This window comes from Pelmatolapia mariae, linkage group LG4 (assembly GCF_036321145.2).
Source record: "Pelmatolapia mariae isolate MD_Pm_ZW linkage group LG4, Pm_UMD_F_2, whole genome shotgun sequence".
NCBI lineage: Eukaryota > Metazoa > Chordata > Actinopteri > Cichliformes > Cichlidae > Pelmatolapia > Pelmatolapia mariae.
In genome coordinates, this window is record NC_086230.1 from 30,718,525 (window position 1) to 30,745,230 (window position 26,706).

General features: G+C 42.6%; 2 protein-coding genes across 5 annotated transcripts in view; both read left to right on the forward strand.

The window, feature by feature from the left end:
• Positions 1-318: 318 nt before the first annotated feature.
• Positions 319-12,349, forward strand: LOC134626510 (uncharacterized). Of its 2 annotated transcripts, none has more exons than XM_063472405.1 (8): positions 319-601; positions 6,004-6,063; positions 6,318-6,374; positions 8,652-8,711; positions 8,863-8,946; positions 9,038-9,097; positions 9,542-9,601; positions 9,699-12,349. In XM_063472405.1, the coding sequence occupies exons 1-8, from the start codon at positions 383-385 to the stop codon at positions 11,937-11,939; spliced, it is 2,841 nt and encodes a 946-aa protein (XP_063328475.1). In that variant the 5' UTR covers positions 319-382; the 3' UTR covers positions 11,940-12,349. The 2 variants fall into 2 exon arrangements, with proteins under 2 accessions (XP_063328475.1, XP_063328477.1); XM_063472407.1 differs by having other exon boundaries at positions 9,038-9,076.
• Positions 12,350-23,429: 11,080 nt separating this feature from the next.
• ppfia3 (PTPRF interacting protein alpha 3) overlaps positions 23,430-26,706 on the forward strand; it is a 33,390-nt gene continuing 30,113 nt past the window's right edge. Inside the window, exons 1-2 of one of the 3 annotated variants that reach the window (XM_063472410.1) lie at positions 23,430-23,584; positions 24,589-25,359. In XM_063472410.1, the coding sequence (XP_063328480.1) occupies positions 25,012-25,359 (348 nt within the window). In that variant the 5' untranslated portion in view covers positions 23,430-23,584; positions 24,589-25,011. The remainder of the gene's footprint in view (positions 23,585-24,588; positions 25,360-26,706) is intronic. The other 2 variants (XM_063472408.1, XM_063472409.1) reach the window with 2 other exon arrangements.

Genomic DNA, 26,706 nt, shown 5'->3' on the forward strand with positions numbered 1-26,706 from the left:
GATTTTCTTTTTTTTTGTTTTGGACATATTTTGATTCCTTAGAGTGAACCTCAAATAGAGACTACATTAAATCACTGACCTGCTCTGGTTAATTTATAGCAGTCACGAAGAAAAGGCTGGAATTTAAAAGAGTGCAAGTTTCCTATCTGTGGTTATCATAACCTTTGCAGTTCATACTGTGTTGTTTTAACAAATTATTAGGTTGTCAGAATCCCAAAGAAAGTTGTTGCTTTTTGTCCTGTTTTTTGGTTTGTTTGGGTTTTTTTAATTATGAGGAAAAAGTCCACACTTCCGGTGCAGAGGGAGCGCTTCCTGTTGGCTGAATCCCTCAACAAATATATTCAAATGCTTTTATTGATGGATATTCCTCTTCATGTGAATCATGCCTCGTAAAAAGGAGCTCTCAGAAGATTTACGAGCCAAAATTGTTGATTTGCACAAAACTGGAAAAGGTTATAAAATAATAGCACGCACTTTGGGTATTCATCTCTCCACAGTTAGGGAGATTGTGCATAAATGGAAGCGATTCAATACTGTGGCTACTCTGCCGAGAAGTGGACGCCCTACAAAGACGTCTGCAAAGACAAAGATCATCAACGAGGTAACCTTAATAATCAGTCTGCAAAGAGTAAATCGTGCAGCCATGCGTGCATAAAGGCACCTCTGCGGGGCTGCAGCGAGTCATCGAGTTGATTAAAATAACTGGATCACAAAAATAATACATAAAACATCTTCGACGCATCTTATTTATTTAATTATTTAATATTTTATTCATTTTTTTAATTTTTTGCTTCGTTGCTTCATTTATGCTTCATGCGTAGATCTCAACTTGTAAAGGCGAGGGTTTCTCCCACGTTTGCAACTAAAATCAGACCCACAGGAGCATACGTGTGAATAAAAAGCTTTACAACATTAATGCAGGCAGTCCCCATGTTTTCAACGAAAAAAGACTGGTAACACACCGGCAGCAGTGAAGATGATGCTGTCATAGTTTTTTTTATGGGATCTGCACACCCGGCGGAGAGCAGAGAGATGGAGCCGTTAGCTCAGGTGGAGCGCTGTTCCTGTAAGCGCCGTTAAAACCTTTACTAGAAAACGAGCTCCAACGTGAAGAAAAGAGAACCTTTCAGAACTTCCCACCCAGCGCTGTTTGTTTTAAACAGTGACAAAATCTACGGCAAATCCACAGAGGTCAAAATAAAAGCATATGTACACTCTTAACTGATGACATGATGGTTAAATTAGTCCCACTTTCTGCCAGAGTGATTCCTAATGTAGGTTAATATAAATATAAATTATATTACAGAAATTAAAATGCTGATATGCTGCGTTAAATGCTCAAACACACACACAAACACGTTAAGACACACCAAATCTGCCTCATCCAGGAGACAATACTGTCAGAGCTCTTTATTAATATAAGAAAGTCTTCCAGGAAGACCGAGACTAAAGACTATTTCATTTCATGGCCTTGTTTGGGTTGTATTGATGCTTTATTGTATTGTATTGTGATTAATTATTTTGTTAACGTTTCATAAAATGTTTCCTTCAAAAACTGTTAGTTAAAGTGAGTTAAGCTGTTAAAACATTGTAACTTGTAAAATGGAAACTAATGAGCAGTTCGTTTTAAAAAATTATTATTTTTTTATTCGTTTGAATATTCACTATTGCCGAGACAAAAGTATTTCTTATCCGATAAGTCATTTAATTGATGGAATAATTGATAAAATCCTCAGTTACTAAGGAATCAATAGGTGCAGCCCCACTTTTAACACTAAAGGAATGTGCTTTATCTAACGTTTTTAGAGCCTGACTTATATTTTGGTTGGCCATTATTATCCCGCCATAGATTTTTTGGTAACAGCAGTTGTCACGGTGGGGAACACCGGGGGGGTTAAAGGAACGGACCCAAAAGCAGAACACGAAAGAAAACTACTTACTGGTTAAACAAAAGGCGAGCCTTTATTACAGCTGATGACATGAATGCACAAACAAAGCAACACCAAAAGTGGCAAAAACGAAACTAAAACCTAAACTGAAAAAACTAGCATTGGCTATAACAACTCCATCCATCCATCTATCTATCTTCTTCCGCTTTATCCGGGGCCGGGTCGCAGGGGCAGCAGCCTAAGCAGAGAAGCCCAGACCTCCCTCTCCCCAGCCACCTCCTCTAGCTTAGCCGGGGGAACACCAAGGCGTTCCCAGGCCAGCCGAGAGATATAATCTCTCCAGCGTGTTCTGGGTCTGCCCCGGGGCCTCCTCCCGGTGGGACATGCCCGGAACACCTCACCCAGGAGGCGCCCAGGAGGCATCCTTGTCAGATGCCCAAACCACCTCAGTTGGCTCCTTTCGATGTGGAGGAGCAGCGGTTCTACTCTGAGCCCATCCCGGATGGCTGAACTTCTCACCCTGTCTCTAAGGGAGAGGCCAGCCACCCTTTGGAGGAAGCTCATTTCCGCCGCTTGTATCCGCGATCTCGTTCTTTCGGTCACTACCCACAGCTCGTGGCCATAGGTGAGGGTAGGGACGTAGATCGACCTGTAAATTGAGAGCTTCGCTTTTACACTCAGCTCTCTCTTCACCACAACGGACCGGTGCAGCGTCCTCATCACTGCGACAGCAGCACCAATCCGTCTGTTGATCTCCGGCTCCCTTCTCCCATCACTCGTGAACAAGACCCCGAGATATTTGAACTCCTCCACTTGGGGCAGGAACTCATCCCCGACCCGGAGTGGGCACTCCACCCTTTTCCGGCTGAGAACTGTGGCTTCAGATTTGGAGGTGCTGATCCTCATTCCCGCTGCTTCACACTCAGCTGCGAACCGTTCCAGTGCGAGCTGGAGGCCATCACCCGATGAAGCCAACAGAACCACATCATCCGCGAAAAGCAGAAATGAGATTCTGAGGCCACCGAAGTGAAAGCCCTCCGCCACTTGGCTGCGCCTAGAAATCCTGTCCATAAAAATTATGAACAGAATCGTGACAAAGGGCAGCCCTGGTGGAGCCCATCACCCACCGGGAACGAGTCCGACTTATTGCCGGCAATGCGAACCAAGCTCTTGCAACGGTTGTATAGGGATCAAATGGCCCGTAGCAATGGGCCAGACACCCCATACTCCCGCAGCACCTCCCACAGGACACCCCGAGGGACACGGTCGAATGCCTTCTCCAAGTTCACAAAACACATGTAGACTGGTTGGGCAAACTCCCATGCACCCTCAAGTATCCTTGAGAGGATAAAGAGCTGGTCCAGTGTTCCACGACCAGGACGAAAACTGCATTGTTCCTCCTGTATCTGAGGCTCGACTAGCGGACAAACTCTCCTTTCCAGCACCCTGGCATAGACTTTCCCAGGGAGGCTGAGGAGTGTGATCCCCCTGTAGTTGGAACACACCCTCCGGTCCCCCTTCTTAAAGATGGGGACCACCACCCCAGTCTGCCAGTCCAGGGGTACTGCCCCTGATCTCCACGCAACATTGTAGAGGCGTATCAGCCAGGACAGCCCTACAATGTCCAGAGCCTTCAGGAACTCGGGGCGGACCTCATCCACAGCAGGGGCTCTTCCACCAAAGAGTTGTTTAACTGCCTCAGTGACCTCACCCTCGGAAATTGGCGGGTCATCCCCCTCATCCCCAGACTCTGCTTCCTCCTCGGAAGAATTGTCAGTGGGATTAAGGAGGTCCTCGAAGTATTCCTTCCACCACCTGACAATTTTCTCAGTCGAAGTCAGCAGCGCTCCACCAGCACTATACACAGTGCAGGTAGAGCATCGCTTTCCCCTCCTGAGACGCCTGACAGTTTGCCAGAATCTCTTCGAGGCAGTCCGAAAGTCTTTTTCCATGGCCTCTCCGAACTCCTCCCACACCCGAGTTTTTGCTTCAGCCACTGCCCGAGCCGCATTCCACTTGGCCTGTCGGGACCTGTCAGCTGCCTCCGAAGTCCCACAGGCTAACCAAGCCCGATAGGACTCCTCCTTCAGCCTGGTGGCTCCCTTCACCTCTTGTGTCCACCATTTGGTTCAGGGGTTACCACCACGACAGGAGATGCTGAACATGGTCCATTCGGACTCAATGTCCCCAGTCTCCCTCGGAATGCTGTTGAAGCTCTGCTGGAGGTGTGCGTTGAAGATCTCACGGACTGGGGCCTCTGCTAAGCGTTCCCAGCACACCCTCACTACGCGTTTAGGTTGTCCGGGTCTGTCCAGCGTCCTCCCCTGCCACCTGATCCAACTCACCACCAGGTGGTGATCAGTTGACAGCTCAGTCCCTCTCTTTACCCGAGTGTCCAGAACATATGGTCGCAGGTCTGGTGATACGATTACAAAATCGATCATCAACCTGCGGCCTAGAGCATCCTGGTGCCACGTGCACTTATGGACACTCTTGTGTTCCAACAAGGAGTTCGTTATGGCCAAACTGTGATTTGCACAGGGAATGTCCAATAACAAAACACCGCTCGGGTTCAGATCAGGGAGGCCGTTCCTCCCAATCATGCCCCTCCAGGTCTCGCTGTCGTTACCCATGTGAGCATTGAAGTCTCCCAGTAGGACAACAGAGTCTCCAGGTGGAGTACCTTCCAGCACCCCACCCAAGGACTCTAAGAAGGCTGGGGACTCTGAACTGCCACTCGGCGCATAAGCGCAGATGACAGTCAGGACCCGTTCCCCGACCCTAAGGCACAGGGAACAAACCCTCTCATCCACCGGGAAGAACCTCAACGTACAGGCAGCAAGCCGAGGGGATATTAGAATACCCACCCCAGCCCGCCGCCTCTCACCAGGGGCAACTCCAGACTGAGACAGAGTCCAGCCCCTCTCCAGGAGACTGGTTCCAGAGCCCAAGCCATGCGTAGAGGTGAACCCAACTATATCTAGCCGGTACCTCTCAACCTCACACACTAACTCAGGCTCCTTCCCCACTAGAGAGGTGACATTCCATGTCCCATTTGCCAGTCTTGGTAGCCGGGGATCAGTCCACCAGGGCCTCCGCTCCTGGCCGCCGCCCGGCACATAATGCACCCGACCCCTACGGCGCCTCCTGCGGGTGGTGGGCCTGCGGGAGGATGGGTCCATGTCCCCTTTTTGGGCTGTGCTCGGCCGGGCCCCATGGACTAAGGCCCGGCCACCAGACGCTCGCCCTTGGGCAGCCTCCCTGGGCCTGGCTCCAGGGCGAGGCCCCGGTAACCCTATCCCGGGCAGGGTAAACTGTTCCCTCGATGTTTTCCTCATAAGGGTCTTCTGAATCGCTCTTTGTCTGGTCCCTCACCCAGGACCAATTTGTCATGGGAGACGCTACCAGTGGGCAAAAGCCCCCGGACAACATAGCGTCTGGGATCCCTGGGACACACAAACCCCTCCACCATGATAAGGTAGCGATTCACGGAAAGGGTAGCGATTCACGGCTGTAACAACTATGAACATGATTTTGAGCAGGAGCATGAGAGAAGCTATGAAACACAAACATGAACTAGAAACATGAACATGCCCTGAACAGAATCATAAAGACATTGGAAACCTGAAGTGACGGGGAGAAGGAAAACAGACAACCTGACAAAAACTAAATGAAAACACAGACTAAATACACACAGGAGGTGATCAGGGGAAGTGGAAACACATGGGGAAACAACTGGCTGAATAAACGTAATGACACCACAGGGAACGTAAAACTATACACATTAAACATGGAAACACCAGATTTTTCTAAATAAAACCCGAAACATGGAGAGACGTAGACATGACAACACCAGCTAGACAATTAGGACATAGAACAAGCAGAGAGACAAACGCACAGGCATAACTGAAAGTAAAACACTGAGGACAAGACAGACCACATAGAGGACAGGAAAAGATTCATAATCACAAATAGTGATGCATGAGGCTTGTCAACCACAACAATGATAATACTCCTGTTAAAAATCACTGGCAGCTACAAATTGATGTTTCACATCTTTAAATGACCAAATATAATGTGTAGATTCCTTGATTTATCTTTTTGTGTCTCTCAGGCTGGTCATGGCTCTACTGAGCCAAAAGGTAACAGAAGAGGAGATTCAAATCATAAAAAGGTAAAATACCTTAATACTAATACTATATAATAAGGATTATTAAACCTTAGAAAAAAAAATTAAATGTTATTTTACAGTTAATGATCAGAAAGACTGTAACGTCACATTCAGTAATGTCGAGATTATATATTTCCGCTCATCTGATACTGAAGTAGCACCCGTATATGTGAGCCTTACAGTAAATGAAATGCTTTTTCTTTCACAATATTAAAATGATCATATGAAGATGTTTATAACAAAGTCCTGTCTTCTAGGCTCATCATGGGTCTGCTGGGCCAGCAGATGATAGAACAGATTCAGACCATCAAACGGTAAATTATTGTTTTGAGAATTTTTAAGGTTTAGAAAGAGAAGAATCCAAAATTACTTAAAATCCAGAGAGGCTATAACATTGGCCGCAAGGATAGAGTCAAAATGTGCAAAAAGGGAGTAAACTTACCTGATTTAAATTTTGTGCACAATCCAAACAAGTTTCTTTGTCCAGTGTCGCACTTCTAGGGAGAAAATAAAATAAGCAAGCAGATTTAAATCAAGTGCATTTTTCATCTTTTTATGGGAGCAGTCATGGAAGTTTTTGAAGAAGCTTATTTATCCTCCCTGGCCACTCTAGATACATGTGAAATACACAGTTAGGTCCATGTATATTTGGACACTGACACAAGTTTGTTTGGGTTTTTTTTACCCGTTTACTGAAACATATTCCATCTATAGTTATATAATGAACATGGACATAATGTGAAGACTCTCAGGTTTCATTTGAGGGTATCCACATTTAAATAGGATGAAGGGTTTAGGAGTTTCAGCTCCTAATATGTCCCACCTCTTTTTAAAAGAACCAAAAGTAATTTGACAATTGACTCAAAGGCTATTTCATATGCAGGTGTGGGCAATTCTTTCATTATGTCATTAATGTCAATTAAGCAGATGAAAGACCTGGAGTTTATTTGTGGTGTGATGCTTGCATTTGGAAGATTTTTCTGTGAGCAGACAACATGCGGTCAAAGGAGCTCTCCATGCAGTTGAAACAAGCCATCTGTAAGCTGCAAAAACAGAAACAACCCATTCGAGCAATGGCTAAAATAGTTGGAGTGGCAAAATCTACAGTGCCATACATCTTAAGAAAGAAAGAAAGCACTGATGAACTCGGCAACGCAAAAAAAACCCTATACGGCTACAGAAGACAACAGTGGTGGATGATCACAGAATCATTTCCGTGGTGACGAGAAACTCCTTCACAACAGCCAACCAAGTGAACAACACTCTCCAGGAGGTAGGCGTATCCATATCAACGTCTACCATAAAGACAAGACTGCATGAAAGTAAATAAAGGCGCCACTCATAAGCCTCAAGAATAGAAAGGCTAGACTGGAATTTGCTAAACAAAAAAAAAACATCAAAAAAAGGCAGCACAGTTCTGGGAAAATATTTTTTGGGCACATGAAACCAAGATCAACATCTACCAGAATGATGGCAAGAAAAAAGTATGGAGAAGGTGTGGAACGGCTCATGATCCAAAGCACACCACATCATCTGTAAAGCACGGCGGAGTAAGTGTGATGGCTTGGGCATGCATGGCTGCCAGTGGCACAGGGACACTAGTGTTTATTGATGATGTGACACAGGACAGAAGCAACCAAATTAATTTGGAGATGTTCAGAGACATACTGTCTGCTCAAATCCAGCTAGATGCAATCACATTGATTGGGCGCTGTTTCATGATACAGATGGAAAACGACCTAAAACATGCAGCCAAAGGGATTTTTTTTAAAGCAAAGAAGTCGAATATTCTTGAATGGCCAAGTCAGTCACCTGATCTTAACCTAACCCTAACTAAACTTCAGACAGAAAAGCCAAAAACAAACAGCAACTGAAAGCCACTGCAGTAAAGACAGGGGTGGGCAATTCCAGGCCCCGAGGGCCGGTGTCCTGCAGGTTTTAGATCTCACCTTGGGTCAACACACCTGAACCACATGATTAGTTTGTTACCAGGCCTCTGGAGAACTTCAGGACATGTTGAGGAGCTAATTTAGCCATTTAAATCACCTGTGTTGGTTCAAGGACACATCTAAAACCTGCAGCGACACCGGCCCTCGGGGCCTGGAATTGCCCACCCCTGAGTAAAGGCCTGGCAGAGGATTAAAAAGGGGAAAAAAACGTAACATTATATTTTAGGTTAATTAATTACAATTACTTTCGAACCCCGGAAATGAAGGGATTGTGTTAAAAAATGCTTTAGTTCCTCACATTTTTTTTTTTGCAATCTTTTTGTTCAACCCATTGAATTAAAGCTGAAAGTCTGCACTTCAACTGCATCTCAGTTGTTTCATTTAAAATTCATTGTGGTGATATACAGAGCCAAAATTAGAAAAAAAAAAGTTATCTTTATCCAAGTATTTATGGACCTAACTGTAGTACAGCTGTTGTCAAAAAGGTGGTGATTGAAATTTCTTATTGAGGCCATTAGTTAGTTGGAGTACTTGGAGACAATAGTATCTAATACTGAAGTTACAAAACATCCTATGGTGATTATATATAAACGTTGAATGTGATCATATCATGCTTAGAAATCATAATTTTCTTTATCTCAGGCCACTCATGTGTCTGCTGGGCCTACAGATGACAGAAGAGGAGATTCACAGCATGTAATGGTAAAGTAGGGGTGTCAAACATCACATGGGATTATTATTGGGATTAAATCATGGATCCGGCATATGTAGTTTATTGATATGTTTAGAAGTTTTTATACTTCTAAAATGAAAAAGGTTCCTCATTCTGTTTTCTTGCTACAATCCATGACAGCATATTGCGAGAGATAACACAGTCTACAATGACGGGGACACAGATTCTTACTCATCTGATTCTGACGAAGATGAAGATCCTACGGTATGTGAAGCGGCCTTGAGTGAAAAGTATTTTAAGGATATTAAAATTATGCCATTGAGATGGTCATCATCCATCTTTTTTTTAATCGTAGGCCAGTCATCTGTCAGCTGGGAAAGCAGAAACCAAAGAGGTAGATCCAGACCATGAAATGGTAACGTATATGCATACAGGAAGTTTTAACACGGGAGTCTGAGGAGACTGAGTCTGTTTTTTTCTTCTTCTTCTTTCATAGACTGGAGGCTGCCACTTAAATAACATCAATAGATCGTCACGTTTAAATGTCCTGTTGCCTAGTAGAAAGAGGCAGAATTACAGCTTGCAAAATGTGTTGCTCACAATAGCCAATTTATTTCAATTCATTTCAATTTTTTTACATAGTGCCAAATCACGGCCACAGTCACCTACAGGTGCTTTATATTATAGTAAGATAGTCTCTACAATAAAATTCCCCACTCATAATTGTGCAGGGGCTATAAGAAGGTTCCAGGCACCTATATCCTCTAGATTTCTACTAGCCTTCACCTCGTCTACTCTGTTTAAGAAACATCATCTGCCTCATTACACATTTTGTATCTCGTTCTCTTTTATGTTATAGCACCAAGAACCGACGAGCTGTGCTTCATCTGATGATGAAACTACAGAAGAAGATCCGACAGTTAGTATTTTTCATTTGTTTTGTTTATTTAAATTTTGGTTTGTTTCTACTATGTTTAGCTTTTAAAGCATATTTCTGGCCTGTCATGTGTTACTAGGAGCAGTTTTTCTGTGAAGAGAAGAAGATATATGCTGGTTCCTCAGTCACAATGGGAGCCCTCCTCCTGCTCCTCCTGGCGTTCATTGTGAAGCACGGCTTGTCAAAAGCAGCAGCCAGAGATCTCCTGCACCTCCTAAACTTGGTGGTACCCGGATGTGTTCCAAAGTCGCTTCGCTTTTTAAAAAAACATTCGACTGATTACAATGGAAAGACTGAGATTCACTTTTATTGCCCCAGGTGTACAAACTACCTTGGTGTGGATCCCGGTAATGAGTGTAGTGTGTGCCAGCAGAGCTTGAACAGAAAATATCTGATCTTGAAGGCTTACTACTTCCTTGTAATGCCGCTAGAAATTCAGCTAAGAAACCTCCTTGCACGTGTCCACTCAAAGCTTGGGAAGCATTTCACGAGGGATGATTCCTTCTCTGATGTCCACACTGGAAACGAATACAAGAGTGAAAGACAAGATGGCAGTATTACACTCACCTTCAACTGCGGTGGCTCGCCCGTCTTCAGCTCCTCAAAATACTCCATCTGGCCCATCCTGTGTACCATCAATGAACTACCGTATGTGGAACGATGCAAAAACGTTCTGTTGCACACTTTATGGTTTGGCAAAGGAAAACCACAAGTTCAGAGTTTTTTGACTCCGTTCATTAACGAGCTTCAGAAACTGTCTGCTGCAGGGTTCTGTTGGAAAGATGAGATCGGCTCGGAGCATCACACCACAGTAACAGTTAAAATATGCACATGTGATGCGATAGCAAGAGCAATGGTGCAGAACTTTGAGCCGTTTAACAAAGAATTTGGTTGTGGTTTTTGCTACCACAAAGGTGAGATGGTTATAAAGGGCAGGGGTTTTACCAGAGTTTACCCGATACAGATGGACGGCTGTGATCTGAGACACATGCCTGAAACGGTGCAACTTGCTGAGTTAGTGATGGGAAATAGTTATGACCAGAGTCAAATGGGGGTTAAAGGTCCAAGTCTCCTGTTTCTTTTGCCGTCATTTGACATTATCAAAGGCTTTGTTCCAGATTACATGCACTGTTTTTGTCTGGGCGTTGTCCGTCAGTTCGTCAATCTGTGGTTCGACCCGCTTTATGCCAGCAAGGACTTCCATTTGACAGATGAGCATTTAAACGACCTGGACAGAGCCTTGTGTGAGATCCAGCCACCAAATGAAATCAGCCGAAGTCCCAGGAGCCTCAGTGAGAGGATGCATTGGAAAGCTTGTGAGTGGAGAGCATTTGCTCTCCTCTATTCTCCTGTAATACTGAGGAATGTTTTACCAGCAGTGTACTATAAGCACTGGATGCTTCTTCCTTCTGCCCTTCACGTCCTCCTCTCCCACTTTGCCACTCAGGATGAGCTCAACTGTGCAGAGTTGTGTCTGGTTCAGTTTGTAGCACAGATACCGTCTCTCTATGGACTCGAGCATTGTTCGTACGACTGCCATTTGTTGACGCATCTTACAGAAGGTGTCCGGAACTGGGGGCTTTTGTGGGCCAATTCAGTGTTTGTTTTTCAAGACATGAACAGCAGACTGTTGCAGATGTACTCTGGTACACAGTCAATTTCATTACAGATTTTCAAGAATTTCTTTTCATATGAGAAAATAATAAGACAAGGAAGTGCTACCCTTCAGGACACCAGCACAGAAATCAAAGACTTCTTCTGTTCCATGACAAGTTATGATCGTTTTACAAAGTCATTAAATTACATTGGAGAAGAGTTAGTGACTCTGGGAAGTGACTCTCAGAGAGTTTTGACAGCAAGAGAAATTGCAGCATTGCAGAAGAATGAAACACTTTCGTGGTGCCAGCCACATCGTGACAGTGTAACCGAATATAAGCGTTGTGTTTATAAGAACATGCTGGTTACTAGTTTGGAGTGTAGTGGTACATTAAAAAGAAACAATTCAGTAATAGAGACGAGCAGTTGCTTTGCCGTGGTGGAGTCCTTGGTCGTTGTACCGAAACCCTGCAGCTGTGAAGGAAGGCCCGACTGCTCCTGCAGAGAACTGGTCTTTTTCTGCAAGCAGCTGCAGCGACTAACCAGACAGCCAACTATCCACGACACACAGATCAACACAAACATCGCCAAATTCCTTGTAAAAGTGAGGAACTCAAATGAACTGTGTGCAATAACATGCCAGGACATTGTTTCCAAATGTTTCATGATTGAACACGTGGGTCAGTTATATGTCATGAGAATGCCTGTGTTTGAGACACATTAAAGTCTGTCATTTATGATTCATGTCAGACCTCTCTGAGCTTGGGTTGGGAGTGTTGGAAATGTTCCAACCAACCTTCGTCACTTTGACAACCCCTGATTAAATCAAAGAAATCAAGTAAAAAATAAGTAAATATATTTTCCATTTTCCAACAACTGATTTCCAACTGATGTCTCATCATAAACCCACTGTGGGGAGTACTGAAACATGCAACAAGCACAACTTGTGTACTGTATTGATTAGGTTATTATTGCACCAGCGGAATAAAGTGATTTACGTTAGTATTTTATCATTACTTTTTTATTTTGTGCAATGCTTTACATCTTGCTGTTAAAGAGTACCAGTTCCATATTTTGTATGTAAATTAGACACCACCAGTGAAGGTCCTTCAATTTTGCATTTGTTTTGTATATATCAGCTTTGATTAAAAAGTGGAAACTTTCGAAAATGTGCATGCGTTTCAGAACATCTTTGTGCTTCTTTGCTCTCATTTGGTTTTAATACCAGCAGCACCCATGCTTTATGGACCCGTTTGTTTTTTTTAATCACCATCGTTATCCCAGCATTATCTAACAGTCGACAAAAGAGCTTCCTATGAGGAATACTTCACGTGGCTTCATATTAATTTTGGCTGAGGTCAACAGACTGATTACATCATCTGATACCAATAAAAGTAAAGATAATGTTGGGCACAGGTTTGAGCTTTTTGTGTCTAGAACAACATTTGTGTGACACAATTGAAGATGCTGGAGGATTTCTCAGTGTAACTTTCAAAGCAAATATGATTGTGGTGTTATTAAAGTGGGAGATTTCTACAGGATACACTTCATTTAACAACACTATGCCCTGCCCTGTGGGTGCTGCTTGAGTTTAAGCCATTTTTCTCCTTCAACAGGTCAAAGCCAAAGCACAGAACCCAACCACGCAAAAACTGTCCCGTTAACTCACAGCAAGAAGGTGCAGGGTTCAAATCCACAATCTGGCTAGTTTACAGTATTCTTGTTTCCTCCCACAGTTAAAAGTCATGCAGTTATTAGAGTTAAGTTCATTGGTGATTCTAAATTACCCATAAGTGTGAATTTGAGTGCAAATGGTTGTTTGTCTCTATGTGATAGACTGGCAAGCTGTCCAGGGTGTACCCTGCCTCTTACCCTATCACTTCTGGGTTATGCCCCCGCCCCTGCAACCCAGATAAAGATAAGAGGATCGAAGTTGTTATAAATCCATTCATTTTTTATGTAAATCAGACATTATGTGACAACGTAGTATTTAAGTGACCAAGTAGTACTGGGGTAAAAGTTATTGAATAGTGTTGGAATAAAGTGACAAAATTGTGAAGGATTCCAAGAGCTCAGCTTACTTCGTCTAAACATGTTTCAATCACGTTTAATCAACACAAAATGCACAGGTTTATTGAATATGAATACGTTGCGTTGTTAAAGTTTCTGCCAAAGCAAAGCAATTGTGTGCAGTCAATGTCCACTATTGAATTAAGTAAATCCAACATGGCCTTTTTTTCAGTGTGTAAGCTTTAAAGGAGCATGCGCCAGCTGCAATGAAGAAAAGTGAGCAGATCAGCATTCTCTGAGGTTTGCCCTGGACTTTGTTTCCTGCTGCAGAAAACAGATGTTCTGATGACGTAGATGTTAATAATTAATGTTAGTAATAATTCAGTGTCCAGCCTAATAGCACTGGGTCAGTGGCTCAAAGTTTTACTGGCCTTTAAAGGTGATTACAGTAATAAGAGCCGCTGTTTTAGACTGCTTTTCGAAACACACTTTCATTCGCTCCGCTTCTTTGTTTGTCGCTCTGTGTGTGGAGACAGACTAAACTATGAGACCATCATCTTCACTGCTGCTGTTATGTTATCAGGTTTGTGGTTATTACCTTATGTACTTTATGTGTGTCAGTTTTAGTTTGTAAATAATTGTATTTAAGGTTATTAAGGCACATTTAATTACCGTCAGATGGTGTTTGTCAGAAGGAGCAAACATGTTGGATACTAAGATGAACGGTGGAACAACAAATGGAACCGATGATGAGCAGGAGTTATTGGACTTTCTCATTACCACAAGTTTTGCTCATAACAGTAGCATCGCGTCAACCCCACCCATCGAACACCTCAGTGGCTTCAGAGTAGACTTAGCCTCTACAAGGCTCTTTGTGGAGAAAAGTGGGAGCGGCATGGGCATGTTCAAATACTTTTAATTGACGCGCACCAATAAATACCTTTTTATTGCAAGTCTATTTTTAGTCGCAAACTTCGCTCGGCTTAAATGGATTAAACAAAGCATCAAAGAAAAGAATTTGCCCAGAGGATGTTGTAATCAGGTTACTCGAGTTCTGCGATGAATCATTGCAGCCCTACTCTTGACCTTGACTGTTTAAGAAACATGCTAAACTTACACCTACCTAAATACAACTGCTTATATCTCTTTCTCTTTTATGTTATAGCACCAATGAGCAACTAGCTCTGCTTCATCTGATGATTAAACTACAGAAGACGATCTGACAGTTAGTGTTTTTCATTTGTTTCCCTTTTTTAAAAAATATAGAAACGATGATGTTTTGCTTTGTCTTGTGGTGGTTTAAACGAATATAAGTGTTGTGTTTATAAGAACGTACTGGTTTGGAGTGCAGTGGCGCATTTAAAAGAAACAATTCAGTAATTCTGTCATTTATGATTTATGTCAGACCTCTCTGAGCTTGGGTTGGAAAATATTTGCTAATTTTTAAACCAGCTCTTCTCATTAAACCCTGGTTAAATCCAGTCATCCATCCATTCATTTTCCCAGTAGTCTAAACAGAAATGCATCCTTTAGAAAAAGCTAACTTCTGCCACTTGTGTCTATTAACTCACTCTTTTACTTACTACCCACAGCTTGTGGCTATATTTTGCCTAAATGCTCTGTCTTTGCCACAACAGACTGGTACAGCATCTTCATCACTGCAGATGCCTCACCAATAGTTGGGTTGGACAAACTGCCACATATACTTACTATTCTCAAGAGGATAGGCTGGTCCACTGGTTCCCCACCATGACAAAAGCTGCTTTGTTAACCCCAAGTAAAGTTCAACCAAAGAAGAAGCTGTCACATCCAGCACCCTGTGTGTTATGAATAAATCGTTTTGTTTTTTTGTTTTTTTTTTTTGGGGGGGGGGGGGGGGGGGGGTAACCGGTATTGGTTTTATTTTGTTATATTTATCCACAACACCTTAAAAGCCGGTCTGTGAAAATATTGTCGGACATAGACCGGTCCGTGGCACAAAAAAGGTTGGGGACTGCTGCCCTAGCCCATCACCTTTCACCAAGGGAGACTAAAATTGGAATAGAGTCTAGCTCCTGTCCAAAAAGCTGATGCCAGAATTCATTAAGGTGATTCCAACTTTATCGCACTGGTACCTCTTGACCCCATTCACCTGCTTGGGATTCTTCCCGATCTAAAACATGATATTTCATGTCACAACAGCCAGTTTCCCCCAAGGTCTCCTTCTTTGACTCCTGCTCAATTAAGAAAAATTTAATTAAAAGTCATATTCTGCTACTATCAAACAACTCTTATACAATATCCATCGTCACAACCCTGCTGTGGGTAATACTGAATCATGTAACAAACACAGCTTCTTTATTCCATACTTTAGGTTACAATTCTAGCAGTGTGATTGAGTAAATAGACTTACTAGTTATAATTATTTTTTTACTTGTGCAATATTGTACATTTTGGTGTTGTAACTAATGTCACACATCACCACTAAAGATTCTTCTACTTTGCATTTATTTTGCATTTAATATGAAACTGTTGATATCAGCTTTGATTAAAAAATTGAGTCTTTGAAAGATGTCCATGTGTTTCAGAACATCTTTGTTTGTTTGCTGTCATTTTGCCTTAATGAGGCAGCACTTGTGCTTTATGGACTCCATATGTTTTTTATTTTTTTATTTAAATAATCCTCATTGTCCAAGCATAAGGTGACAGTGGCCTAGAAAGCCTCCTGCAATATCAGGATTTCACTGTCTCGGTTTACAGGTGTCTCCATGTTTTATTTGGTTGACATCAGGCGATGAATAAATTAATAATAAATAAATGAAATGAAATTTACTGAGATATAGAATAAGGACCGGCCTTTCACTTCAGTTCTTCGTAGGTTATAGCTTCACTCTTCTCTGTAGTTGGCTGATCGACCGGCAACAGCACAACCAAGAGTGACCCACAGACTAGTTGAATCATGCTTTTGACACTGCCCCCTTCTGACAGCAAACACTCTCTGCAAGTAGACGGGCCATCCATGATTGCCTGCAGACTGTCTTCACACTATCCTGCTTAAGCATAAAACAAGCATCCAGACTCCTCAGAGAGTCTGAGAATAAAGCTGAGCTGAAGCAGTTCTGTGAAGCCAAAGAGTGACTTTAAAAGGTCTAATTTTCAGCTATAAGCAAGGTAGAAATATTCACCAGCTTTTCCACCAGAACCTGAGTTGTTTATCTATGTCTCCAGATAGGTGAAAAACTAGTGAGTGTGTGTTTTCTAGCAGATTGTGTTTGCACATTTTATGATCAATTAAAGCTGAAAACCAAGTCTTTCCACAAGCTTTTTTTCCCCACTGCGTAATCATCTGTGTTTATTGTGTATCACACATTGTATCTCCTTTTTTAGATGAGTTTTTGTGAACCTAGCTTCCCCCTCCTCTCCTCTGAATCACTGTGAGTGTGCAGACACACTGGGCCTGTTGTCCACTGTCATGGCTCCCAGGGGACCTGCTGATCCTTCTTGTTGTTGTCCTCATGATGAGTTGCACCCCTGATTGTCGCTCAGGGCATTCCTATCAGCATTCCTCTAACCCGCTGACCTGTCATGACCCCACAGGGCCCCTCCCCTCCTGGTGACCATGCATCTGCCACATGTCAGTCACTGCTGTCACATCAGCCAAATATAGATGTCTGAACAAACCTTCCAAATTATGCAGTCTGTGTTTATCATGAAGCAATTTTTGTGACTCATCAGATTTATATTTGCATTTATCTCTCTATGTCCTGTCGAATTCACTTGGGATTTCAGGTGAGGTTATTATCCTCTCTCCACCATTTTCAGGCAGTATAAACATCAAAATGCATTTCTGCTGCAGGGTAAGCACAAGTTATTGTGTTTTTTGTTTTTGTTTTTATTATTTCAGCAGCTAACTGAAATGATGCTGACCAAAACTTGACTGTAGCTATTAAGCAGTTAGCAAAGAAAAATGGTAAAATAATTATAGCTAATGTTTGTACTAATATAAGAGCATCATAGTAAATTTTAGATTGGTTAATAAACATTCCTTTAGTTAAATTGTTAAGGGAATTATTATTACAGCAAAATATTTTAACAATTCAAGTCAAATCTACTTGTTGAAAAAAAACGTCTAGAAACTATAGTAGAAGTAAGCGTTTTACATAAGTGTTTACATTAAAAATATTTTTAACTTTTAAATATGATAATGTGCAGCTGTATTCAGCATGGACGTAAAGAGGTGAGTTTATTTATGAGGTTTTGTTTGTTTTTTAGTGTTATGCTTTAATGTGATTTCTGGTGTCTGTGGACAGATGTTCATTCCATTCTGTTCCATTCAGACCTCTCCACCACCATGAGAAAACCAAAGAGCTGTCAAAGGATGTCAGGAGCAAGATTGTAGACCTGCACAATGCTGGAATGAGCTATAAGACCGTCAGGATGAAGTTTGGTGAGAAGATGACAGCTGTTGGTGCAGTTATGCAGAAGTTATTGAAGACATTTAAAATGACATTCAGTCGACCTTACCTCATGGGGTGAGGATCATCATGAGCAAGGTGGGGGATCAGCTCAAAACTACAGGGGCTGAGCAGTCATCAAGGACAAAACTGGTAACACACTACGCTGTAATAGATTGAAATCTTGCAGCGCCGGAAAGGTCCCCCTGCTCAAGCAGGCATTTGTACATGCCTGTCTTAAGTTTGGCGGTGAACATTTAAATGTTTCAGAGAAGGTTCTACGGTTCAAAACCAAAACCAAGCTACATGGCACCAACTCAACCCGCCGTGTTTGGAGGACCTGAAGAATATCATCCCCACAGTCAAGCACGGATGGGGCAACATGTTTTTGTGCTAAGGGTACAGGACGACTTCACTGCATTGAGGCCCCAATCAAGGGGACCATGTACCATAAAGTTTTGGAAGAGAACCTCCTTTCCTCTGCCAGAACACTGAAGATGGATTGAGAACGAGCCTTCCAGCATGGCAATAACCCAAAACATACCGAAAAGGCAACAACGGAGTGATTAAAGGAGAAACACATTGAGGTCATGGAGTGACCGAGCCAGTCTCCAGACCTCAGTCCTTTAGAAAATCTGTGGAAGACGCTGAAGCTTCAAGCAGCCAAAAAACCTAAAAGAAAACAAGTGCCTAAATGCTTCTGAGACACGTGCAAACCTGGCGACCGAGTACAAGAAACGTCTTACCACTGTGCTCGCCAAAAGGGTTGCAAATCAATTTATAACTTTTATGTAGTGTGGGGGTTTTTCTAGATTAAAATGAAACTAACAGAAAAATTAGAGACTGTTCATTTTTGCACTGGATCAAATAATTATTTCCTCCACTGTATTATTTATCCCTTTACACTTATTTGACAGCTCCAGTTATTCTACTTTTCTACTCTAAATTTCAGATTTTTTTTCCATACAAAACAAGATAAATTAAAATAAACAGTACATTTGCTAATTAGAATATAAAAGCAGAGGTGAATCGATTAAACTGTCCAGTGGTCAACTGATAAAATATATTTGGCAAATACATAGAGTCATTTTATGTCCATTTTAATTGGTTGTTATTAATTTGGGGGAGGGATTAGATCTTATTATATGCTCTTATAAAAAAATATAATTTCATGCAGGGCTTTTATTTGTAATGCAGTAAAGGATCTGAACACATCCTCCACAACCGCCTTTAATCAAATTTAATATCAAGACTTACTTTTAATGAACTATGATTCCCAATAGGTGTATTGATAGTTGTAGTTATATAAAAGATTTGAGTACTTCTGCTCACATCCATCATGACTACTCTGACTTGTTCAATCCCTTAAAGAGGAGCAGACATTGTAATTCTGTAAATGGTGCCTCCTCCTCCTCCAGCTGCTGTTCTGAGCTTTTTAGTAATAAACCTTTTTCATGTAGTGTTGCCAAATCACAATGCCAGGCTGCTTGTCCCTTCCTCTCTTGTCTCTTTGTATGAAAATCCCAAATGAGTCACACAGAGTTGTCATTCCAGGCAACATCTCATGTATTTGCAGCTCATATTTAATCAACTCTGTTATTCTGTAAACTAGGAAGCTTATTATTTAGCTTTTGTCTCTCTGTCGATTTGAAATGGACAGATTACTTTTTGCAGACCTTAACTCATGAGTGCGTTTCATCATTATTCGCAAAGACTGTCAAATCTTAATGTGAATAAATAAATTAAACTGAATATTTTTGAAGCACTTGTAGGTGGTTTACAAACTGGTAGCATCTGATTTTGTTTCATGTTAACAAATATTTTGCAAGTATCATTTCTGATTCTTGAAGTGATGTATAGTAATCTGTTAACTCAGCTGCAGATGTGAAAAGAAGGAACAAAACACATTATATATTTATTTTCCATCGTTTTTGGACATTTTGTGGCTGTACAACATTCTCAACCTGGCTTATATTCATTAAAATACACTCACAGTCCACTCACATGGCAGCAGCTCAGTGCATTCAGGCGTGCCGACATGGTCAAGATGACCTGCTGAGGTTCAAACTGAAAGGTGGATTGGTGCCTTTGGATATGGCATGGTTGTTGGTACCAGACGAGCTGGTCTGAGTGTGTCACTCCTCTACTGGAATTTACCCACACAAACACCTCCAGGATTTTCAGAGAATGGTCTGAAAGAGAGCCAATATAGTGTAGTATACTGGATGAAAATGTTTTATTAATGGCAGAGGAGATTAGCCAGTTTGTGTCAAACTGATGGGAAGGCAACAGTAAGTCAAATAACCGCTCTTTACAACCATGCAGCATCTCTGAACACACAAAACAGTAAATCTTGAAGCAGAAGAGCACATCGCGTGCCACTCCTGACAGCTAACAATAAACTGAGGCTACAATGCGCACTTCCTGGTCTGAGTTTTGAAGCTGTGACAGAATTTAACAGCATGAATCCCTCCTGCCTTGTTTCAACAGTTCATACTGCTACTGTTGGTGGAGGTTAAATGGTGTGGGGGATATTTATTGACACGCTTTGAGCCCTTTAGTACCAACTCAGTTGTTCAGAGGTCACTGTACTCAAATCACCTCCACAGTCACAAACTCTGAGTCCAATAGAGCACCACTGGCCAATCCCAATCTCCTATTCTACCACAGGTGGAATGAGAGATTGGGATTAAATCAACAACTGTGCGATGTGATCATGTCACTGTGGACCAGAATCTCAGAGGAATGTTTCCAGCAGCTGTCTGAATCTGTGTCATGTAGAATTAAGGCAATAAGGATATCCAACTACAAGTAGCAAGGTGTGTCTAGTAAAAGGTATCACCTAGTATACTATACAACCTTGGGCCATTAAACTGTACCAACACCAAAAAACGTTAAGAAAGTAGATCTCACATAACATTTCTTTTCAGCATTACAAAGACTTCTTCTTAGTTTCCATCATTTCTTTATTTTCCCCCCTCCGCATCTCAAAACTATTTAATTTAGAGCACTGGTGGCTCTCTGGAGAGGACATTACGTCACCCCGGCAACCCCCCCCCCCCCCACATCCCAATACCCAGGGGTTTAAAACCCGCCTCCCCAGAGCTCCTATTGGTGAAGTAACTGAGAAATTTTCATAGATACATCTTCACATTTTCCGACCAATCACATAAAAGAAGAAATGTATACATTTTTTTTCTATTTAATTAGACTGAAGTAAAACAAAAAATGGACCCCCACAATAAGCCCCAGATTCCTTTCTAATGTCTGACTTCGCAAAAGTTCAACTTGTTCATTTTGAAGTTGTTCATTGCTGACTGCTACCTTTTAAAAGCCTCCAGTTTAACAGATATGATGATGTTTGCCTAAATTCCAGACATTTAGCCTGAAACCTTATGCTACTAGTGTACTGAATTTCTCCATTTCAGACACTAGAGGGTGCAATTGTACCATTGTCCCTGCAAGTTTTATCTATTACACAAAGAGGACAAATTGGAAAGTATTCACCCACATAACAGCTCAGATTGGTCTGCCTTTGTTCTGCGGATAAGCACGGAGGAAAGGCGAGGAGAGGCAGCTGGAAAGAAATGTGGGGATGTGAGGATGGGAGGTTTAAAAACGTGAAAGCCGGTAAGAGCGTGTTTCTTTAAGAGACAGCGTCTTCGCGAGGAGAGAAAACGATTGGAGGTCGTCAAGCTTCACAGAAACAGCAGGAAGGGAGGCGGAAGAGCTCGAGTTTGTCTTCAATATAAACCTCTTTGAAGCGTTCATTTTTGTTCAGTCACGGCTCATTTTTTCCCCACAGAGCAACTTTATAATAGCATATTTATTATTTCCGAGGGGCAAAAAAAGATAAATATGTTCACAGTCCCTCGCTGATGTTTTTTTCTGAATCAGGCTTCTCATTCTGTCCTGAAAAATCAGTGTTTTCACGTGTTTAACAGCTTTACTTGCACGAAGTTCCACTCAAATATATATCTCAATTAAAAGAGAAAGATTGGCTAAATCCAAAAACATATAAAAAAAATTAAACAAACTAGAAATACAGCAGATATAGATTACATTTGTTTTCTATCCTAGTTTACAATCTCCTGATTTGTCCTTTGACCTTTACGTTTTGGTTTACATCCTCATAAAAGAAGTCCTTACACATCCAGGGAAAGTTATACTGGCTATACTGTGAGATTTTACCTGCAATGAAGAAGTTTGAATTGCCACGAAGAAAAAAATAGCAAGATGCACTATATGTTTTGCATTTTGCAAAAGTAGACGTGCTTAAGTCCTAATGAAAGGACAACTGCTGTCAACTACTTTGACAGTGCTGTACAGCAGATATTGTAGCAATGCATTACATTGTATAAAATGATATATATTAAAATGAATAATTTGAAAAAGTAAAAAAAAATAATTAAAAACACTTGAAAAATTACTTTAAATAAAAAATCACTGTAATGAAAGGTGGAAAGTGGGCACCATAGATAAAATGGTACGGTATTTGTCCATTTATATACTCGTCTTTTGGCTTGTGGGAAACAATTAGTCTACTCGTGTTTAATGGACAAATCTTTGAACTCTTGAACTCTGACCTTAAAACTGCATTTATACTGAATCTGATTTTAAAATGGAAATAAGAAATAAGATTTGAAAATTCTTTCTTTTTCTCCTGGAAAATGTGCTTCTAAGCACCATTTCTGCTAAATTCTTTCATAATTTAAATTCTTTCAGTGCCATGTCTGTTTAAATGTCTCCGCTTTTTTCTTTCTGTTTTAGGCTGCTTACTTAAAGAGTCAACACAGCAGATCATTTGCCTTCACCTCACCCTGTCTCAAGCATCCTCCTGTGTCACACTAACCCTCTGCATGTCCTCAGTCACTACATCCATGAAACTTCTCTGTGGTCTTCCTCTTTTCCTCCTGCCTGGTAGCTCCATTTTTAACATCCTTTGTCCAGTATATCCACATGTCCTCCTCTGCACAGGTCCAAACCCTCTCAGCCTGGCCTCTCTAACTTTGTCTCTCTTTTGTCTCTCAACCTGAGCTGTTCCTCACTGTTATTTCTATTTCTGTCCATTCTGAACATCTGAACATCTTCAGCTGCACTTCCTGTCTTTTTGTCAGTGCCACCGTCCCCAAACCATACATCAGAGCGGCTCTCACTAACATCTTGTACACCTTCCCTTTCACTCTTGCTGCTATCCTTCTGCCACATATCACCCCTGACACTCGTCTCCATCCGCTCCACCGTGCCTACCTAGTTGATCCCAGGTTTCCACCATCCACCTTCAGTGCCTCTACTCCTTGCAGCTTCACTGTTACACCTGTCTCCCTTCCATGCACAGACCTGTACTCTGTCTTGCTTCTACTGACTGATTCCTCTTCTCTTCAGAGCGTACCTCCACCTCTCCAGGCTCTCATCCATCTGCTCCCTACTCTTACTACAAATCATAATGCAATCTGCAAACACAGTAGTCCAGGCAGACTTCTGCCTGACCTCATCTGTCAACCAGTATCCCACCCCTACATTGAAACTATGTTACTCCTCACTCACAGTTTAGCTCACACCAGTCTCGCTGTTCTCATGCATTGTATGTCCTGCACCACCCTCACATTCTTCCCTTAAGAGATGTACACGTCTCTTACAATGTCATAAATAAATATTTTAAAGAAGAACCACATCCCTGGACTGCCAGTTTCACACTTTTATTCTGAAAGTCTTGACCGGATGCCCCCCGTGTTCGCTACCTGCGCTTTGACGCAGCGGCTGAGCCGTGCTGTCTCTTCCACAGCAGAGAGAGGGAGGGGATGGGGCAAGCTGGTAACCGGGCTGTAACGGGGATAACCTGCAGCCTCCGTCTCTCAGCTGCTCCGATGGAGTGAACCGGGCCACGATGCGCGTTTATTTCCCTTCTCTGTCGCTCATGGAAAGGGTAAGGCACGCATCGGGGTGGCACGGTGATGTACGGCACGCAGATGTAGCCGTGCGTTAGACGGTCCAGCTGTTTTTATGGGTGGGTGGGGGGGAGCAGGGTGGCGTGTGTGTGCGGGGTGGGGGGCAGTGGGGTGTTGATAGGAAATAGACGCCTTGCAGTCGGAATAAAGCCAAACGCGGCGCGACGCTTTGGCGACATTTAGGTTCGTCTTAGTGGCAAAAAAGGGAAATAATCCACTGATGTGTAATATCTCCGGCTTCAATCTCGTTAATTAGGCCTCCATCATTTACTGGATGATTGGCACCTCCCACCATGACGTGATAGCGGTGTGAGGCTATCCTGTGCAGCCTTTAAGCGCATGAATATACGCTGGTTTCCACATATTTGGATCATTTATTTTTCCGGAACAGTAATTAATTCCCTGTCTGAGCACTCTGTTGTTAATAAGCCTTCGGATTCTGGAGCCGTATTTCCTCCTGGATACAGCCCGTAATTACAATTCATGATGACACCCTTTTGCCCCCCCTCCAAATAAATGTAAGAAACAGCGCCGCGTCTTTCTCCTGATGCTTGCTCCGTATTTGCGTGACGGCGTTTTGTGGACTCATTTCCGTACATCATGCGCATTCGTTATTACCATTATGGCTGTGGACGCGCGGATACATAAAGCCGAGACATACCCAGATGGATGAATTACTCCAAGAGTATCGCGATGCTGCTGTCAGTGTTAAGAGACAGCGCTGCTGCTTTTTGAGGTTTCAAAAAAAAAGTGTCCCGTTATTGTGTGTGTGTGTGTGTGTGTGTGTGTGTGTGTGTGTGTGTGTGTGTGTGAAATGGATCCATATGAGTGTTGAGGACGGATCACAACCTGGCTCGTGTTGGATGCCTTCATCATTTTATTCTCCTCCAGCTCCTCTCAGCGCCACATCCATCGCATATGTGGCTGAAAATGACCTCTCACTTTCATCTTCTTAATCCTCTTCTTCCTTCTCCTCTTCTAGGTTCACCTGGCACCTCAGTGAAGCCTGGGCCAGGGGGTCAGAGGTCGCCCACCAAACCTGCACTTCTCCCTCTTACCCCTACACCCCATTTCACCCCTTTCCTCCCCTTATACACCAGCCCCCTTTAGCTGCGGTCACCCTACACTGTCTTCTGTTCCAACAACTGGGACTGCCACCTTATAGCCTCACTCACAAATTCACAAAGCTGCCACGTCCATCCTCCCCCACCACTTGTTTCTCGCCTGTGAGCCTCATCCAGTCAGCTTGAGAGGAAAGACACCCCCCCCCCCCCCAGAAAAAGATAAATAAACAAACTAACTGTTGTGCATTTCATGACGAGGGCTGACCGGCCGCTCACCAGACACTCTGCTCAAGTGTCCTAGTCATCTTCTCAGATAACACCTCTCACACCCAGGCCTCAAGATGATGTGCGAGGTGATGCCCACCATCTCGGAGGACGGGCGCGGTGGAGGTGGAGGTGGCTCGTCTTCCCCGGCAGGGGGCGGAGGAGGAGGGATGGGTGGCGGAATGGGAAGCATGGGGGGCTACAGCAGCCGGGACCCGCGCGGTGGCGGCGGCGGTGGAGGCGATGAAGGAGGAAGCACAGGAAACCTGGAGTCGCTGATGGTGAACATGCTGACAGAGAGGGAGAGGCTGCTGGAGAGCCTGAGGGAGACGCAGGAGAGTCTGGGGACGGCGCATCTACGCCTACGAGAGCTCGGCCACGAGAAGGAGTCCCTCCAGAGGCAGCTTTCCATCGCGCTGCCACAGGTACAGAGGGCGAGGGGTCAGGGGGTTCAGGAGGATTGGCTGGAGCCAAACATACCAAGCTGAAAAAGACACATCACTATCTTAACACACACACACATATGTCTCATTTCTCTTCTTTATCTGTCTTCTCCCTGAACATAAGAGGACTTAAAGTGAAGTAGTTCACATTTCTGCTTCTCAAGGTCAGCTTGAAGGTGTGAGTGAAGGAGGGTCATGTAATGTAACAATATTCTGTGCAACAGGCCCAATCGTGGCCCTGTGCACACTCTAAGCCACAGGCAGAAGTGTACACGCGTCCCAAATGATAGTTTTTACTCTGCAAACAGCAGTTCATGTGAAAATGCGAGTAGAATCTGCAGCCTGGTTGTTTCACAGTGTGGGTTTGGTAGCTAAATGCAATGCATCATCACCACAAATGCAATATTTACATCATTCTCTCCCACATTTTTGTTGCTCGCAGTGCTGTGGACACTGAAGGCCATCCTGCAGTAACATACAGGGATACACCGTACAACATGCACGGGGAGGAAAAGGATACAGTTAGTAGGATAATGACTGGATTAATTGCAGTTGTCTATTTACGGGAACTTCATATTTTGTAGATTTATCAGAGCAGGAAAAAAAACGTTATGTGGTTCTTTATTATTATAACATAATTTACAAGCGTGCTGATTGACACGTGGCTGTGAATTGAAGGTGAAGCGTTCCTTTAATGTGGTGGGGATCAAGCTGTGGGGCAGGGTCCACTGTTGGGTATCAGAGTCACTGCATGTAACAGGGAAAATATGGCGCGAAACTAAGCTGAAAATAATTGGACTCTAAACCAACCGAGACTCTGCGGAGCTTCATTTCACTAAAATTCAACCTGAATTCTTTTTGTAATGTTTATTATTGAAAAAAAGTCCAAAAATCGCAGCTTTAATTTAGATGTTTGTTACAAAAGAACAGGAATACTTGGCTTTTTTGGGCAAATAGTTATTAACGGTGATATAATGATTCGCATAATAGTCGATCATAATAAAATTATAGTCTTAACAATATTATCTTAATATATATAGAAAATATTAAATAAGATATAATACCAATCAGTCAAATTCATCTTTAATTATATATATAATTATAACAGCTGTGAGCCCTATTTTACTAAGTAATTAAGCTCAAAATGCAAGTGCACAAAGCTGGGTCTGCTACCATAACTATATGAATGCATACAAAAAGAACAAATACACACATATTTATGATATTATATATACGCATTACTGACACTGTATTGATGAATATTCTTTAAAAAACACATCACAGGTATCTCCAGAGTTAAATGCAAACAGGTTGTAACAAAAAAAAATG